General features: G+C 35.3%; 6 protein-coding genes across 6 annotated transcripts; 2 read left to right on the top strand and 4 right to left on the bottom strand.

Annotated features, from left to right (window-relative positions):
* Positions 1 to 3: 3 nt before the first annotated feature.
* Tsp_09336 (histone arginine demethylase JMJD6) lies at positions 4 to 1,285 on the top strand. The gene is made up of 4 exons (XM_003375711.1): positions 4 to 100; positions 577 to 756; positions 853 to 1,021; positions 1,126 to 1,285. Exons 1-4 carry the CDS (start codon positions 4 to 6, stop codon positions 1,283 to 1,285), a joined length of 606 nt encoding a protein of 201 aa, XP_003375759.1.
* A 654-nt stretch (positions 1,286 to 1,939) lies between these two features.
* On the bottom strand, positions 1,940 to 3,011 carry Tsp_09335 (PurA ssDNA and RNA-binding protein). The gene is made up of 4 exons (XM_003375710.1): positions 2,934 to 3,011; positions 2,761 to 2,863; positions 2,387 to 2,466; positions 1,940 to 2,134 (listed from the first exon to the last, which is right to left on the bottom strand). The coding sequence occupies exons 1-4, from the start codon at positions 3,009 to 3,011 to the stop codon at positions 1,940 to 1,942; spliced, it is 456 nt and encodes a 151-aa protein (XP_003375758.1).
* Positions 3,012 to 4,848: 1,837 nt separating this feature from the next.
* On the top strand, positions 4,849 to 6,781 carry Tsp_09334 (small COPII coat GTPase SAR1). Its single transcript, XM_003375709.1, has 6 exons — positions 4,849 to 4,943; positions 5,437 to 5,556; positions 5,612 to 5,677; positions 5,822 to 5,925; positions 6,077 to 6,208; positions 6,577 to 6,781. Exons 1-6 carry the CDS (start codon positions 4,901 to 4,903, stop codon positions 6,691 to 6,693), a joined length of 582 nt encoding a protein of 193 aa, XP_003375757.1. The 5' UTR covers positions 4,849 to 4,900; the 3' UTR covers positions 6,694 to 6,781.
* Positions 6,782 to 7,792: 1,011 nt separating this feature from the next.
* Positions 7,793 to 13,282, bottom strand: Tsp_09333 (collagen alpha-1(XIII) chain). Its single transcript, XM_003375708.1, has 18 exons — positions 13,112 to 13,282; positions 12,042 to 12,077; positions 11,722 to 11,817; positions 11,622 to 11,657; positions 11,518 to 11,553; positions 11,424 to 11,459; positions 11,210 to 11,254; positions 11,013 to 11,084; positions 10,728 to 10,832; positions 10,591 to 10,662; positions 10,139 to 10,387; positions 9,891 to 10,001; positions 9,764 to 9,826; positions 9,209 to 9,343; positions 8,958 to 9,137; positions 8,783 to 8,905; positions 8,119 to 8,163; positions 7,793 to 7,882 (listed from the first exon to the last, which is right to left on the bottom strand). Exons 1-18 carry the CDS (start codon positions 13,280 to 13,282, stop codon positions 7,793 to 7,795), a joined length of 1,701 nt encoding a protein of 566 aa, XP_003375756.1.
* Positions 13,283 to 13,318: 36 nt separating this feature from the next.
* Tsp_09332 (putative HEAT repeat-containing domain protein) lies at positions 13,319 to 13,636 on the bottom strand. The gene has a single exon (XM_003375707.1). The coding sequence runs from the start codon at positions 13,634 to 13,636 to the stop codon at positions 13,319 to 13,321; it is 318 nt and encodes a 105-aa protein (XP_003375755.1).
* A 1,584-nt stretch (positions 13,637 to 15,220) lies between these two features.
* On the bottom strand, positions 15,221 to 16,281 carry Tsp_09331 (putative HEAT repeat-containing domain protein). The gene is made up of 3 exons (XM_003375706.1): positions 15,991 to 16,281; positions 15,844 to 15,936; positions 15,221 to 15,397 (listed from the first exon to the last, which is right to left on the bottom strand). Exons 1-3 carry the CDS (start codon positions 16,279 to 16,281, stop codon positions 15,221 to 15,223), a joined length of 561 nt encoding a protein of 186 aa, XP_003375754.1.
* Positions 16,282 to 16,655: the final 374 nt, after the last annotated feature.

Here is a 16,655-nt window from a genome sequence, read left to right as displayed (position 1 = left end):
TTCATGCATGGAATGCTCTCATTTTTTATCATAAGCGTTGGCGTCTGGTTCCTACCGGATCCACCAGAAAATTTGGTAAAGCTCAAGCCAGGCGATGGTGGTAAGCACTGATCTGAAAAAATTACTTGGTTTGATTTTGTTTATCCAAAGACACAAAGCCGTGTCGACTCACATCGTAAACTATATTTTATATATTACATTTGTATTACGGGTTGTTATTTTTCAGTGTTATTATTAGTTCTGAAAAAGCAGCAAATGAGAATATTGCATTTTTGAGATGATATTCTATTTTAATTTTCTGATAATTTCGAATGTTGTTTGATTTGAAAATAACTACAAAATTTTTTTCTACACTGTTGATGGTATTTTGCTTTTGATTAACAACGACGGTGGAATTAAATTGATTTTAATTATAAGAAAATGAAATTAAATCCATCTTTAATGTTATGTTAATTAGGTAAACTGTAATTGTACTGCTGGAAGATTTGCACACTCATATTTTACGTCAATAATTTGCAGGCATTTGAATATGTGAAATTTCAATTTAGATTTCATTTAATTTTCTTTTGTAGGTAGAAGTTTTGCAAAAGCCTGGTGAAACGATATTTATGCTGGGTCGATGGTGGCATGTAGTGCTCAATTTGGATTTTCCTGTTGCAGTAACGCACAAAATTACTGCTTTGTTAGTAATTTACCAATCGCATGGCAACGCAAAGATATTTCGGTCTAGACCAAAATTAGCTGCTATTAACACTGGTATTGACAGTTGAAAGCTGTTGTTGACGTTGTATTTTTCTTTCAGATCGGCAGTAGTTAGTTGATAATTGTTTTAGCAAATTTAATTTAAATTAGCAAAAATATGCGATCAAGTGAATTTTGATGAGTCATCTGGAATACCTTCTTCAAGTGCTAGTTCGAATTCAAGCAGCAGCAGCAGCAGCAGCAGTGAAAGTGATTGCGAATTTTGCAACAAATCATCGACAATTGAAGATGACAACTTATTCCAATGTCGACTGAATAAGTTGGATATATGTAAATATATTGTCATTCAAATTTGGTTTTTTTTCTAAGGCAACAAATTGGAGATACTGTGTATTTTAATCAAGTTTAATGATCAGTCTACAGTATATCAATCAAATCTATAACAAATATTATTTTTATGCGTTTGTTTCCTCGCGCCAAAGCACCAGGCCACGCGCAACACACAAAGAGGAAACATACGAACACTACACACAGCCGAAAACTGAAAGACGATGCTTTTTGGAAAAGTGAAAAGAAATTATGAATTTCCAAGAAAAAGATATAACAGTCGAAGCTAATAGACGGACGAGGGAGGCGCACAACAAATAAATGAATTTCAAAAATCATAAAGGAAAGTTCTGAAATTTAAGGTGTACACACAACAGACACACAGACATCAACCGAATTAAGAAATTTTCAAGGACAGAAAAAATCTGTAACTCGGCAGTGCCATCTCACAATACATTTTTATCTTAAACAAATAAACCTTGAAAATTCTTACAAATCAATCAATCCAAAGCCTCCTATCTAATATGTGCATTTGCCATAATAAATGCAAAAAAATCAAATGACAGACAAAAGATACGTAAATAAATAAAGACAATTATGAAGGTTATTCAGTGTAAAGCAGCTCATGTTTTTTTTATCGTCAAGACCCGTTCAATACAATAGAAAAATAAGAATAGCACATACAACCTAAGTAGCAAAAATCTAAAGATATGGAATAATACAGAAAACTATTTCAATAAACGTTTACCAATAAGTAAGGAGGCAAGGTAGATGAAAAAATTAATAAAATGAAAACTGGATTATCAAATTAACAAAAAAATATAGATTTGAAAAACAAAACAAAAACTATAATTTACAATAGCAAAAACTATAAATGCAGTTTTCTCTTTTTGAGTGAAAAAGAATAGAATTATGCAGAAGATGAAGCAATCGTTTTTGAAGCAGAACCGCCTTCTTTATCCGACTCGACTGCATTGTCACCTTCAGGTAGTGAATTTTTCACTGCATCCTTAGCTAACTCTTCGCACACGTCCATGAAATAATTTCTAAAGCTTACAAAGCCTTTTTCTGGAATTAATATTGAACTGCGCATGTCTGGCCTAACCTGAAAAATAATAATGCATAAATAAAACATTGACATTCACCTGGAGAGAAAATAATCTCCTACTTCCGAAATGCGCATAAACACACCACGGGCATTTTGCCGTACGTCACAGTAAAAAACTTTATTGTCCATGTGCACACGCAAGCCTTGTGGCAGTTTCATCATATAATCTACATTAAAATATACCGCATGAAAAGAAAAACGCAAGAAAACAAAAAAAAAATCCTGCAACTGTTCAACAAGTCATCCAACGTTTCCACTAGCTTTGCCATGCCTTGGGCCGGAATTGCAATTTGGGATCTCGGCGCTGGCCTTCGCATAACTTGAGTAACCTGAACATCAGAAAAAATGATGAAACGGAAAAAAACACCAAGACTACAGTAAGATATTTACACAGTGAAAAAACAAAAGACAAGATTGAGAAAGAAACGGCATGTGCATACCCGTAAAAACTTCCCTCGAGCATTTTCTTTCAAATCCAAATAATAGCGACGAGTGCTTTGAAAAATGATATCAGATTTTAATAAACCATTTTCAGATGCAAGCGTACTGTCCGCTTCGCCTTAATGGAGAGGAAAGAAAATAAGTTGAATGACGAATAGTGGAGGAATTTAGTTAACACGTACATAAAGACTGGTAATATTCGTCCATTTTGGCGAGACGAGAACGAAACTCCGATGCCGCTGCCATTGACATAAGCAAACGACTCTTGCGTCCTCCGGCGCCTACCTGAATCAATAAATAATTGCGTAGTAAACATAATTTCAAATTCAATCAAAACAGTTGAAAAGAATCCCACCTCGGCGATTTTGATGAAACGACCGCGTTCATTCTCTTTTACATCAAGATAAAAACGTTTTGACTGTATCTGCAACATGCGCGACGCTAACTCTTGTTCTTCACCAAAAGTAGGAGGCGCTTCTAACAATACAGTATGTAAATTATTTTACATAAATAATTTTTTTCAAATAAAATCTTTACCAGTAGTCATGTTTCTCTAACTTTCCAAGCGAACAGCAAACACAAACACACAACAGGCTCTTCTGGATGGAATTTGTCTCAAAAAATACTTGAAACTATCGCAACTAAATTATGCAAAAATAATTACACATTTTCAAGCTTAAAATTCTTATTTTTAAATCTATCACATGCGACGATTCGCGAATAGAAAATCGAACAAAAACGACTGCAAATCAGATGAAACGACCTCAAGCAGCAACGTTGATCAGCAGCAGATCCATCACCGTCAACGATCGATCCGCGGTCGTTTAATAAACGAACTAGTTATAAAACAATAAAATAATATTTTTTTAAAATATATTGAACGTATATACAAAACAAACAAAACTCGGCACATTTATACCACTTCTGTCAGTACCATGCAAGATGATCATGCTTGCACAAATCACATTAAAACAAAAATTAAACTACAAAACTACAGTCAATTGGAAACTCTTCAGAAAAAAACAAATGAATAAATAATAATGAAGCATTATTCTTACCCAAAGTTTTGTTTCATTAAAAACTATCTAATAAAATGCTCATTGCAAATGAAAATAAATTTCTAATAAAAAAAACGTTTCAAAAAGCATTATAATCCATGCAAACGTTGTTATTTATTAAAACAAACTTAAAGTGACGGCGAGCAATCAAATGTGTGCAAAAGATATAACAAATTTTTAAAACTTAGAAAAAAAAATCTGCCAAAAAAAAACAATGAATTCCTCTGCCTTATAGTTTGCGATATCGAAAGATTGCGGTCAACAACTGAACAATAGTGCAAACAACGGTAAAATCTGACAAGCAAGTTTTATCAAAATGAACTGTAACCAGCTGATTTAGTTGTCCCATCAAGTCAATGGAACAAATGGATCCTTGTGCTAATAATGGCGATCATTTCAAATTTATTCTTAATTATTAATTCCTGCTAAATACAAAACATTTAAATAATATTGTACAATGAAATTTCAAGACGCAAAAATTTTTAAAACAATTTAAACGTATTTTCATATAGTATTAAGGAAATCAACTTTGAGCAGAAATTTCATTCTTTGAAAAAAATTCAAAAAATATTTTTTTTTGTGTTTTCATTTATGTTTTTGCTGTTATTTTTATTTTTAGGTTAGGACATTTTATGACATTTGTACTTAACAGGTGATTTTCAAAAATTGGTTCAGTAAACTTCTAGTAAAAAACAGTAAAACTTCCAGTAAACAATTAATTTATTTAAAATATGAAATATTTTAATTTTTTAATTTAAAAATAATTTATTTTTTAGAAAAACACTACTGGTATAATATTAAATGTGATAGTCAGGTTCAAATTGTGTTGAACGCATCCTATTTAAATGTCATTAATGTTCTTACATCTAAATAAATAATAATTAGCTATTTATCTAAGAAAAAATAAGCAAATAAACTGTAGTTGTTTTATCAACACAGGTTACGGCCATATATTTAAAAAATATTTTTTTTCACTTATTTTACTTTTAGAACGTCTACAATGAAATAATTGATTAGAATGTGATGCAGAAGAATTTTAAGTAATACCTTATGTAGTATTTAAAAATGTATAATATTGATAATAATATTTCAATTTTAATGAAAGATGTATTTTTCCGAAAGTTTATAACCTGCTTACTTGAATTATTGATACAAATACTGTATATTACTACTGACGTGTTGTAGTAGTATTGAACGTGTTAACAGTTTGTGCCTGAATTTTTTTATGTTAGGTTGTGAAATTTGTTAATCTATAAGAAGAAAAATGTGGATGTGGGATTGGCTAACTGGTATACTCAATTTCTTAGGTAAATTTCTCAAAAAGTTTTTATTATGTTGCAGAATTAGTTTGTTGAAGAAATATTATATTTGTGTTTTGTTAATTAAACTGTAACTTATGATAATTGAGGCTATGAATACTCACCCATTTTATAATATTATTTAAGTTGTAGAGATATCGAAGTCTTTGATTTATGATGAAACTCATATTCTCTCGAAAACTGTCCGGTGTTCAATTGATATTGAATATACTCTTATTTCTGAATGAATTTATTTTATTTGATTTATTTTTTCTTTCTTTTATTGGTTATATTTTTGTTTTCATATTCATATATGCATATGTATATACGAATATTTAGAATGTTTATGTTCAATGTGTTGGCCTGATTCTGTTAACCATAAGTTTAATGACATTATTGCTGATTAAATTTTTTGTGTTATATTATGACATTAATAATACTGAAACTAGTCTTTTTTGCTATTGTTGCATAGTTTAAAAAATATCGTGTGGAAGAATTTTAGGTCTTTATAAAAAGTCAGGAAAGCTAGTTTTTCTTGGACTTGACAATGCCGGTAAGACGACATTGTTGCATATGTTGAAAGATGATCGTATGGCGCAACACGTTCCAACATTGCATCCAAGTATACTTATATTGTTTTAAATGTTAACTTTTACTATTTACATATTTCTGTATAGCATCGGAAGAACTGTCTTTAGGGGGAATGAAGTTTACTACATTTGACCTAGGTGGTCACGCTCAAGGTATGTAACCTTTGTATTTTCCGTATAAATGCACAGTTTATGATGAATGGTTGTGACGATAATTATTTATCGTTATATGAATAAATCAATTATTGCCATTTTGTAAATGATGATTTTGGTTCTGGTGAATTAAAAATTTTTCAGCTCGTAGAGTATGGAAAGATTATTTTCCAGCTGTCGACGCTATAGTATTTTTGGTGGATGCAGCTGATACTGAGCGTTTGGGTGAAGCAAAAGTTGAATTGGAGGTGAGATTTCATTGACTTACGAGTACATTGTCTTTTTACAGTATTTTGAATAATCGTCATTTTATTATGATGCTCAAGTTCTTTCGTTTTTTTAGTATGTTTGTACTGTTTAATGAAACAATTTATGTTTCATTATGTATGTTTGCTTTAGAGTCTTTTGATGGATGAACAAGTGGCATCTTGTCCAGTGTTAGTGCTTGGAAATAAAATAGACAAAGCTACTGCAATATCAGAAGAGCAATTGAAAAGTGTGATGGGTCTGTATGGTTTGACGACAGGCAAGGTATTGGTTTTTTTTGTTGTTTGCATTAAAATACAAGCTTATTAAACTGACAGAAGTGAAAGGAAGTGTAATGTTTAATTTTTCACTTCCAAATGTTTCATTAGCAATGCAAATATGCATTTTTTGTTTTTTTATATTCATTGTGTAACAGAATGCAGTTTTTATGAATAGTAATTTCTGATGTTTCCTTTTTGGGAAATAATTTTAAATGGGGAAGGGGAATGTGATCAATTATTTCTAACATATTAACCATAATATGTTGTTGTTTGTTTAATGGAAAAGATTATTAAATTAGTTTCTTGTTTTTTTCTTATACTTAATGGATGGATATTGCTTGGAATTGGAAAATTGTTTGTTTTTTTCTTCAGAATGCCACAAGTCGAGCGGAAATGTCTTCTCGCCCAATTGAAGTATTTATGTGTAGCGTGTTGAAACGACAAGGCTACGGTGAAGGCTTCCGTTGGCTTGCGCAGTACATTGATTGAGCCGGTCTCTATTGAAGCCACTGAAGCTGATTTGATGGAAGGAAGAAAATTTTATAAATACGTTACCGATGATATTTTTTTTCTTTTTTTTTAATGCGATTTTTTTGTGGCCATTGTTGCTCTGAACCTCATCCGTATTTAAATTCTATTCGCAATTTGTTTTTTGTCTTGCTCAGAAATTTGAGGTATTTCACAATGGCAACGTTTGACATCTGCAAACATCTTGCGCGCCACGTTTTCCCCTTATTGCTATTTGTTTATTTATTTCCTATTTGAGGATTTTTTGTTCAACACGCCGGTAATTAGTTTGTGCTGAACAGTTTGCACAGGCGTGTTATTTATTAGAATACTGAATAATATATGCATAAGTATTGAAGCCAGCCGCTGCGCGCATGATGTGCCTAACTGAAATTTCAGTTGAATTTTATACTTTTAACAAGATCCCAGAAAAAAAATTATTGGTGGTATTATTTCATGCTATTAATTTATTTGTTTATTATTTTTTATTGATTGTAAAAGTTGCGTAAAAGAAAACAGCAACACAAACGAACGAAAATCGACAAGCTTTGGAAAGGAAGAGGCGCCAGAAGGTAACGACAGGTGGATGGGAATGGTGATTAATGCAATTTTGTTTGTACGACGAACAAGCAACAGTGATGCGGGATATTTTATCGGGTGGTCGGTAGATTTTTGTTTTTTGATTCAAATTTGGCAATTTTTTTTCTTTGTAGTTGTCTTTTTCCTGAGCGTCGACAATGATCACGGACTTGTCTGTAATGCATTTGCATTATATATATATGTATATTCGTAAGGAAAAAATGGTGACAATACTTTGAAAGGTTTCCAACCACAACCGGGTAATGGAAGACCGTCTGGTCCGAGAGGGCATGGTGCATCTAAACCTGGAATTCCCTGGAACAAATTTTGCATTCGTTACTTCAAAAAATAAAACTTAGCCATTGTTTTTCACTACTTGTTCACCCTTGGCTCCACGGAAGCCTGGCTTACCGCGCGGACCTCGCGGACCTGGCCCACCTCTGTCACCTTTTTGCCCTGGTGAACCCTGAAAATAGCTTTTTAAAGTTTTTTTTTTTTCAATTCAAGCAGATAAACTTGCCTTTAATCCTGGTGGACCTTGTTGCCCTTGATCACCTTTGCTGCCTTTTGGTCCAATAAGACCATCCTTTCCCTGCAAATGTATGATTATTGTTAATTGGATTAAGCAAAAAAGAAAAAATCAAGGAAGATCTACAATTGTCAAATAATAACAAGAAGAAGATGGTAATGATGATGATGATGATGATTGTGATGATGAACAACAACAAGAACAACATCAAACAATGACAACAACAAGAACAACAACATGCCAGACTGCCTCGAGCTCTCCTTTGCAACTTGTCAAGCGTCAGCGAACGGTTTACTTACCGTCGTCCCGGCGATGCCGCTGGGGCCCATTGGCCCTGGAGGACCCTGTAAAGTAGATGGTCATTATTTCAAAGAGAAAAAAGAAATTTATTCCATGCATCCATCCCAACTGTTGCGGATGTTCTATGCCGTTTTGCTATTTGGAATAGATTTTTGTCGAAATGAGCTGGAATCCATTTACGCTGCCAGACCGCAACTTCCAATCATATTAAGCAACAGAAAAATGCTTACTTGTTTCCAATGTAAGTGATTCTTTTTTATTTTAATTAATAGAATTTTCCATAAATTTATCAGTAATGTCTTAAGTATATAATCTGCGGTATTGGAACTTAGGATAAACAACTTTGAAATGTGTTATGCCCTGTGTTAATATTTTGCTAAATAAATTAACATTTTAATGGTATAAAAATTGTATTTTCAATAAAACTACTTTTCATGTGTTATTCACATTCCAATAAAGGAATGGTGGAATTTCAGTATGTAGAAAAGTCTTCCAATAATATGGCTTAATTCAAAGTATGTATGAACTGTTAATATTTAAAGCAAATGTAATTTCGAACCATATTTATATTGTAATTTTACAGTGATAATTATGGATTTAAATTTGTGGAGTTTTCTTTTATTTTGTGGAGGTAAAGCAGAATTAAAAAGTGTTCCAGCTTACCGGTAAGCCCATTATTCCTGGAGGACCTTGGGCACCTTTTTCGCCAGGTTCTCCTTTTAAACCGGGTGACCCAGGCAGTCCTGGGCTTCCTCGTGGTCCAGGCGGTCCACGAATTTCATAAAGCTGAATTTTTCAACATTAAACATTCCATTATTGAAATTAATTTTTATTTTACCTGATGATCAGTGCCGAATGTTGCAGCTGGCAAGCCTGGTGGTCCTGGAAGACCCGGTGGACCAATTAAACCTCGATCTCCTTTCGTTCCAGCATGACCAGGTAAACCTTGTGAGCCTGGCGCGCCGCGAGAACCAGGCAGACCGATTTTACCCTCTGGACCAGGCGGACCTTGTGGACCCTTGATCAAATGAAAGTATTCATTCGTTTGGTTGAACTCTGTCCGTTTGAGCAAAGCAGTTTATAACTTACTGGTAATCCTGGAGGACCTATACGACCTTGATCACCTTTAGGACCTGGCGGACCTGCAGCTCCTTTAGGAAATTTCAAAACAAGTCTTGCGAAAAGTTGCTCTTCGTCAATGAAGCTTATGTCGCACGAAAGACCCTGCAAAAAGAACAGGAGTGACTACTTGGATCTGGTAAAATGTATTGAATATGTTAGACATGTAGAAAAAGAGAAGAAAACAACAACACAATGACATATAAAGGCACCACAAAATTGCACAACAGCCAGACATGAATTTTCTCCTCAGCACTTACGCTGTAGTAGAGTATAGGCGATATCCTGAAGCTGGCTGGCTATTTTTTCAGTAAGTTGTTTTCTAGTGTTTAGTTTTTGTGTTTCATGTCCAAAAAAAGCTATCAGCATTAACGCGATATTGCGCATTTCCTTTTTAAATAACTGTGATATAAATGAAAAAGAAAGAGAAGGCAGCCGAAATGAACATGCGACGGTGTATAGTCGTGCAATCGATGTGCAGTACCAATTATGCATAATAAGCAGACAAGCGGTGCAGAGGATTACCTTTCTTCCTCGACGACCTCGATCACCTTTGTCTCCTTTCATTCCCGGTAGTCCGGAATCTCCCTGAAACATTGTCGAAATGAGAAAAAAGAAATATTAGAAGAATAAAAAAAAATAATTCACTTACTCGATCACCTTTTGGTCCTGGTGGACCTGGAGGACCAGGAGGACCTTCGATAAAAGCTGCTCTACCACCAACGCCTACCGTTGGCAGTGGAAGCCGTTCACCTTTATCACCCTGAAAATGGATTTTTTATAATTTTCTGAGCAAAATATTGCAGAATTAAAATGCAAACAGTGGTTTTTGACATTTTTGACAAAACAAACACTGATGATACATGCAACGAAAGACTGATGGAATGGGGTATTTGTCACCTTTTCTCCTTGTGCTCCTTTGGGACCTTGCACGCCGGGGATTCCCGGAAATCCTTGCACTCCTCGTTCTCCTTTCGCACCAGGCCGTCCAGGAGGACCTGGATCCCCTGGAATACCTGGTGGACCGCGCAAATGCTGCGCGTATTGGGCAAGGTTGCTTAGATCCGGCTGGTGCGCGAATGCGGTCCTTAGCAAAGGCCGTACCTGCGGACCGACTGGACCTCTAGGACCGACAGCACCTTTTTCACCCTGAATATTTTTAAATCACGATACTGAACAACACGAAACAACAACAGCAAAATCAATTTAAAAGAGCTCACTGGAACGCCTGGCAAGCCTGGAACTCCTTGTTCACCCTACAAAGTACACAAACAAACAACCACACTGTATGGTACAACAACTCATAGAAGCATCGTGCAACGACTATTTTTTGTTTTTAAAACTTTTCTTACCTTCGACCCTGGTTTTCCAGGAGGACCTGCTGGACCTTGGATACCTGGATTTCCAGGACGACCTGGTTCACCCTGAAAAAAATATACAAATTCTCTCAACGACGATTGACAATGCAATATAAAATGAAACGGTATACTTTCGGGCCCATGATTGAACGACCATCGTAGCCTGGCAAACCACGATCCCCTTTTTCACCTTTATTGCCTGGAATACCTGGCGGTCCGGGAGGTCCTGGTTCTCCCTGAAAGCAGTTTGAAATAGTAAAATTGTTGAGAAAACATTTTTACTAAAAACAGTAGAATAAAAGCACATGTATATATAAAGATATGCATATATATATATATAGTTAAAAGAGAACACAATTGAACATCTATCTTCACAAATACGAACAACTGTCACAAAACAGATTTTGATTTTAAACCTTTATCATCTTCATCGGAAAATTGTAATAAATCGTGTCCATATCTGTATCATCTGCTATCACAGCGTTGTCCTGAAGTTGTATTATGTTTTGGAAATAAATGGAAAAAATAGGAAAAGTGAAATTAAATAAATAGACCATAAAAACGTGAAGAAGCATTTTATTTAAAAAATATAAGCTTTTAAAAGTGTCATTACCCGTCGTGAAAGCCGGTATTCGCGTAGAGAAGGTGCAGATTCGCCCTAAAAATGAGTCATTTGAAATACTGATTAATGTAGAGCTCTCAGTAAAATGTTCACTTTTGGACCCGGCGGTCCTATGGCTCCTCGTTGACCCTGATCTCCCTAAATAATGTTAAAGGTTTTTCGTTATTAATTTAAATTGCTTAATGTTGAAATTGATGCATTTTACTTTTTCGCCTTGATCACCTTTCATGCCTGGTGGACCCTGAAAACTCATATAATTATGATATCCGCTGTATAGGATATTGTAAAACACTGCGTACTTGATCTCCTTTAGGACCATCAAGACCAATGGGACCCTGAAAACGTGATGAAAAAGAATGTAAGTGCGTGTATATTTGATAATTTTAAGCGGAATTGAACTTACTGGAAAGCCGGGATATCCACGAGAACCTTTTGGACCCTTCAAAGATAATTGTTATCATATTATTTGCATGAAGTGAAACTCAAAGTTGAATGCATCTTACACTTGGTCCTGGTGGTCCAGGTGGTCCGCGGAGCATTTCCAAATCGAATTGACTGAACTGATAATGATCAATTATTTTTCCAACATCTCGATTACCCTACAAAAAATGCATATAGAATTTGAAAAAATGGCACTAAATTGCTATTTACGGCTGGGCCATATCTACCGGGAGTTGATCGAGCACCCTAGACAATGACAGAAAAACACATGATTATTAGTGCTCATTTAGTTGTTATCTGAAGCAGCAGTAATTTGACATTTTGCTGCCACTACTACTATAGCATGGTTTGAAGAGTTTTTATTAAATTTTGTATCACTTACTGAGATTTCATTAGCTTCAGGTGTTTTTTCTGCATGCTAAAAAATGTAATTGAATTCCGTGAATTTATTTGCATTAGATTGTTGTACTACTTACTCTTAATCCGCGGGCGTTTCGAGATCCTGAAAATAATAAAAGAAATTTATACAATTTGAATATATGGAAAATGTTGCAAATTTTAAAAAAAAGAATACATTTTAATTTGTCAAAACAACATCTACGCTTATACGTGGATAGCAGTTTCTTCTTGACAATTTTTATTTATTAGTTTTCTAATTACTTCTTTATCAATGAATAGTTTTTGATTATGCTGAATTATTATTGAAGAAGTGTTGTTTTATTAACGGTGGAACTGTTTCGAGGATCATCATTTTCTTTTCCATTTTCATCATTTAATTTTATATTATTAAAAAACTGACCAAATGAAAATCATCTGATTGAACAGATGATCTAGATAAGCCTGGTTGGTATTGTTGGTTTGAATTGGCCTTTGGTCAATCTCCTTTTGCGTTGTCAGTTGAGGAGAAATAGTTGTCATACGATAAACATTCAGATAAATATTTATCGTCGTTGTCTCCCATTTGATAAAGTTGTCAAAAATAATGAATGACGATAGAAATCAGTGATTATTAAGTGAAGAAGTTGGTTTGTGACTTTTGCAAAAAAAAATCTATATAGAAAAATGTTGCCTTTTCATGAGCAGAATAACAGGAGAAGAAAAAGAGTGAATTGCTAACAAAATTGTTGCTTCAAGATGGTGAAAATTATATTAATGTAAGCAGCAGCTGTTAGCAGCCAGCTGCGTCTTTGTACATTCATGCAACCGGTGTATAATGGGGTTTTTTTCCTGGTCCAAATGGTCGGATGAAAGTGAGTGTCAGGTGCTTTGGACGACAATGACGTTCAATGGCTAACGGCCTTTGATTATCTCAGAGATTCGGTACGCTTTTGGTCCCCTCAGCTCAGGCTGGGATAATGATTGTTAGTTCGCGCCCGGCGCGTGAACTGAGTCGCGCTCACGTCCTTAGAAAAACGGCGCCGTTCCGTGCCTGGTCAGATAGTGATCGCCGACCTTTTTCCCAATTGCACAATACCCCGACCTCGGAGAGGTCGACAAAGCTACATTTTGCTCATCTGCTGATTTGATACAGCCGGCTCGGGTCGCCATCGGTGGCCAGCAAACATACGGATACGGATACTGTACAAGCACACACAGGAATTGATCTGTCGATTTGTTTGCCATTGTTCACCGAATTGCCACTAACGAGCTACTTCACTTTCACTGTAGGGTTCTCCAGTCAATCTCATCCAATGTCACATCTGCTTTCAATGTTGTACAGTTTTTTTCTCCAATTATCATCATAATCTGTACACATATATGTTGTACATCTAGACGGAAAGAGAATATCTCTAGAACACACAGGCATAGCATATGCGCAGTGCCGGTTCTTCTTTTTTTTATTCTGTTTCTCCTTTTTATAATTGCAATCTGGTCAACGGCTAATAAAGCCAATTCGCGTAGTTGTTCTGCTGAACAATATGCGCATACATTTGCAGCAATTGGAACAACAATAAAAATACACACATACGTGTACATACATATATACACACACAGATACATTCGGTCTGGTCGACACGAGGTTGGTTGTAAAACGTCATTTGAATTTGAAAGTAAATATTTTCCAGTGGTCAATTTCAGCGGTCATTTGCCACAAAAATATGCAACCTTGTTGGCAATGTCCACTTGGACGCCACTTGACGGTCAACAGTCTCAACCGGGAAATAGTTCACTTTTTCCGTTGATCTGAGTTGAGAAGAGAAAATTACAAGCGGCAGATTGGGGCAGATGTTTCACAGAAACGTGATACAGCTTACCGATGGTGGAATATCAGTTTTTATTTGTGCTCTTAATTTCTTTCGCTATTGTTGTGGGCAAACTGCTAGACAATATTCAACTGAACAATTCTATCCATTACTTTGTTTCATTTATTATAATTTTCGTATAACTCTGAAAGCAGTTGTTTTGTTCTAATTTTGATGAATGTATATATGTATATATGCTTTGGAAGAGAGAAGAATGTGCAAGCAGAAAATTGAATTAACAAATGGTGAACTGCGAAAAAAATGGCAACCAATGATGAAAAGAAAGGTATTGTGTAGAAGAAGTTGTGTCTCATTTTTCCAAAATTGAAAGCGATGCCGCGATTATTAATGAAAAATTGCAAACATCTGCTGCAGACGCGACTGCACAAATTCGACTGAAATGGCAGATTGATTTGAAATTTCATAAAAAGAACAACGAATTTTCTTTATTTCAACTTTTCAAAACTGATTTCACTTATTGCAAAATGAATCTTTTGAAATTTGAAATTAAAAAAAGAAAAAAATTCCCTTGGCAAACATTGAAATGTTTGGTTATAATTTTTTTGGAAAAAAATGTATTTACCAGAGAACAAAGCAAAAAACTTTGCTTAAAGGCCAACTGTTTTAAACGAAAATTTCCTTGACAACTGCAAGCATAAAAATGAGCATTCTACTACTAGGCTAACGCTTTTTGGGGTCTCTGTTGATTTTTCTCCAGCTTTGTGACGTTGAAAACAGATCCATCGAAAACTACCTTTTACTGTTGTGACAGTAAGAATTACCCCAGATCTACTACTGATGTTGTTCAGGTCACAGACTGTTGTTTATTTTTATTGTTAGCTAATTTGATTTGAAATATCATACTGTGTGTCAAAGTGAACAAAAGAGTAAATTTCATCTTTTTTTTCCTCTCCTCAACTTGGCTTTTTTCCATACAGGCTTGTATACAATAATGACAATATGGTAAATGTGTAAGTGTTAATTGAAGAACAAAAGGAAAAATTATTCAAGCGCATATCAATCAAGAGCAACTGGGAAAAGCATGCAAAAAGCAAAAACAAATGAATAATAATTTTCCAAATAATAGCAACTTATTTCCACTCGATTATGTCACAGAAGTTTCAAGCAAGGCTTGGTGATTGCTTTTCTCCTCTCTTACATCCACTTCATCGAAGCGAAATTATAATAATACATTGCTAAGCTGTACGACGGTTGACCTATTTGTCATTGTCGAGAAAAAAGCTTTAATACTACTTTTTTTTGTTGCTTCTCACACAGAGGAAAACTTTTACACTCGGCAATGGACGTTGTGTTCATGTCAAGCTGTGTGGACAGCTGACTTAATCTGCGTTTGAGAAGCACGAAATGAATCACCGCCGAGACAGTTCGTGGTGATAATTATAGTTGTCGTTGTTGTTGTGCAAAAAAGAGGAAAAAAAGGAAAATTGAAGGAAATGAGCCCGACAGAAACGGTGCGATCAAGTCTCAGCTGAGACTGTTATTATTATTATTATTATTATATGACCAAATTGCTCAGGGTAGCGTAATCCGCCTACATCAGATTACGACACGCTGCTGCCGGCAAAGAAAGCTGAAGAAGTTGTGCTTAACCTCGGTGTTTTAGCTGAAGGCGCCAGCTGCCATCAAAATTCGGCCGGAAGCACTTTTGCTTTAGCCGACGTTGACAAGCCGGCGCCAAATGGTTTAAAACATTTGGTGATTTGAACTCTCTTTCTCTCTTTCTTTCTTTTTCTCTCTCCCATTTGCTATTGCTAATATTACTGATCGATTACGCAGAACCTGCATTTCATCACTACATTGCATAATTATTTTTTGAAAATATTAATAATTCCTATGAAAAGAAGAAAAAATGAAATTTAAAAAAAAAGAGGAAAACTGCACAAGATGACGAACAACGAAGCAAAAATGCTGATAGTATACGATTATGAAAGTATGATTACCTGATTGTAATCTTGGAGGTGCACAATTGCACATTTCAACGCCAAGCCATTTACGGATCTGTTGTCGATCAAGCTGAAAAGAAAAAGATATAAATAAACAAATTTTTAATAATAATAAATTTATTACCGTCTGATTTTTTGACAAAGTTTCAAGTGATAGATGTTCTAGACTTAATAGTAAATGTGGTGGGCAGTTCATTTCCAATATGTGAAGACGTTGTTCAAGATTCGATAGACGGACAATCAAAAATCCAACGCAACTTATGCAAATTATAAACAGTAAAGCAGTGGAGATGAAGAGCAAAGTGAACTTGAGACCGTTTTGGCACCGTTCGGTTTCTTGCTTCATGGATTCATGCTTGGGGGCCGTTTTGGCCGGCGCCATCAGCTTGTCCATTTCGTCGCACGTTGGCTGCATTATTCAAAATGCAAGCTGTTATTTTTTGTGTTTTATTATCAAATGCTTTTCTTCCGTCACTTCAGTATTCCACTGTTGTTTTGCTGCTTTCAACCCAGCAGAGCTTCATCTTCCGGCGAAAAAATCAGCTTTATTTGATAGGTCGTATGTGCTCTGTGCCAGCAGCAGCTTACTCGGGCAGTTGAATTCAACGCGCCAACTCTCATTGGTCGACACCAATTGAGGGGGCGGGCGGGGCGGCGCCGAAGGCTAATTGAGCGGCCTGACGCACGGGAGGGTTCCGACAGCGTATCGATTCGATGGCGCCGACCCTGCCCTGCTTTATTATATTATTGTTCTAAAGAATTTTTTCTCTCCTTTTTTACCTCACTGAC

Source organism: Trichinella spiralis (genome assembly GCF_000181795.1).
Source record: "Trichinella spiralis strain ISS 195 chromosome Unknown Scfld5, whole genome shotgun sequence".
NCBI lineage: Eukaryota > Metazoa > Nematoda > Enoplea > Trichinellida > Trichinellidae > Trichinella > Trichinella spiralis.
The sequence above is the reverse complement of the archived record's forward strand: the minus strand, read 5'-3'. Positions and strand labels throughout refer to the sequence as shown.

Coding starts and splice junctions, on each gene's coding strand:
- Tsp_09336 (XM_003375711.1), top strand. CDS start 4: ATGCATGGAATGCTCTCATTTTTTATCATAAGCGTTGGCGTCTGGTTC. Junction 757..852: donor ATTAGCTGCTATTAACACTG/GTATTGACAGTT, acceptor AATTTAAATTAG/CAAAAATATGCGATCAAGTG. Junction 1,022..1,125: donor TTCCAATGTCGACTGAATAA/GTTGGATATATG, acceptor ATCAGTCTACAG/TATATCAATCAAATCTATAA.
- Tsp_09335 (XM_003375710.1), bottom strand. CDS start 3,011: ATGTTGCAGATACAGTCAAAACGTTTTTATCTTGATGTAAAAGAGAAT. Junction 2,864..2,933: donor GTTTCATCAAAATCGCCGAG/GTGGGATTCTTT, acceptor TTATTGATTCAG/GTAGGCGCCGGAGGACGCAA. Junction 2,467..2,760: donor CGAATATTACCAGTCTTTAT/GTACGTGTTAAC, acceptor TCTGATGTTCAG/GTTACTCAAGTTATGCGAAG.
- Tsp_09334 (XM_003375709.1), top strand. CDS start 4,901: ATGTGGATGTGGGATTGGCTAACTGGTATACTCAATTTCTTAG. Junction 5,678..5,821: donor CCTAGGTGGTCACGCTCAAG/GTATGTAACCTT, acceptor AAAATTTTTCAG/CTCGTAGAGTATGGAAAGAT. Junction 5,926..6,076: donor AAGCAAAAGTTGAATTGGAG/GTGAGATTTCAT, acceptor TGTTTGCTTTAG/AGTCTTTTGATGGATGAACA.
- Tsp_09333 (XM_003375708.1), bottom strand. CDS start 13,282: ATGGCAAACAAATCGACAGATCAATTCCTGTGTGTGCTTGTACAGTAT. Junction 11,255..11,423: donor AAGGTGATCAAGGCGAAAAA/GTAAAATGCATC, acceptor ACTCATTTTTAG/GGCGAATCTGCACCTTCTCT. Junction 8,906..8,957: donor CATTCGGCACTGATCATCAG/GTAAAATAAAAA, acceptor TGAAAAATTCAG/CTTTATGAAATTCGTGGACC.
- Tsp_09332 (XM_003375707.1), bottom strand. CDS start 13,636: ATGTACACGTATGTGTGTATTTTTATTGTTGTTCCAATTGCTGCAAAT.
- Tsp_09331 (XM_003375706.1), bottom strand. CDS start 16,281: ATGCAGCCAACGTGCGACGAAATGGACAAGCTGATGGCGCCGGCCAAA. Junction 15,937..15,990: donor CTTTGTCAAAAAATCAGACG/GTAATAAATTTA, acceptor TTTTCTTTTCAG/CTTGATCGACAACAGATCCG. Junction 15,398..15,843: donor GTAATCATACTTTCATAATC/GTATACTATCAG, acceptor TAATAATAACAG/TCTCAGCTGAGACTTGATCG.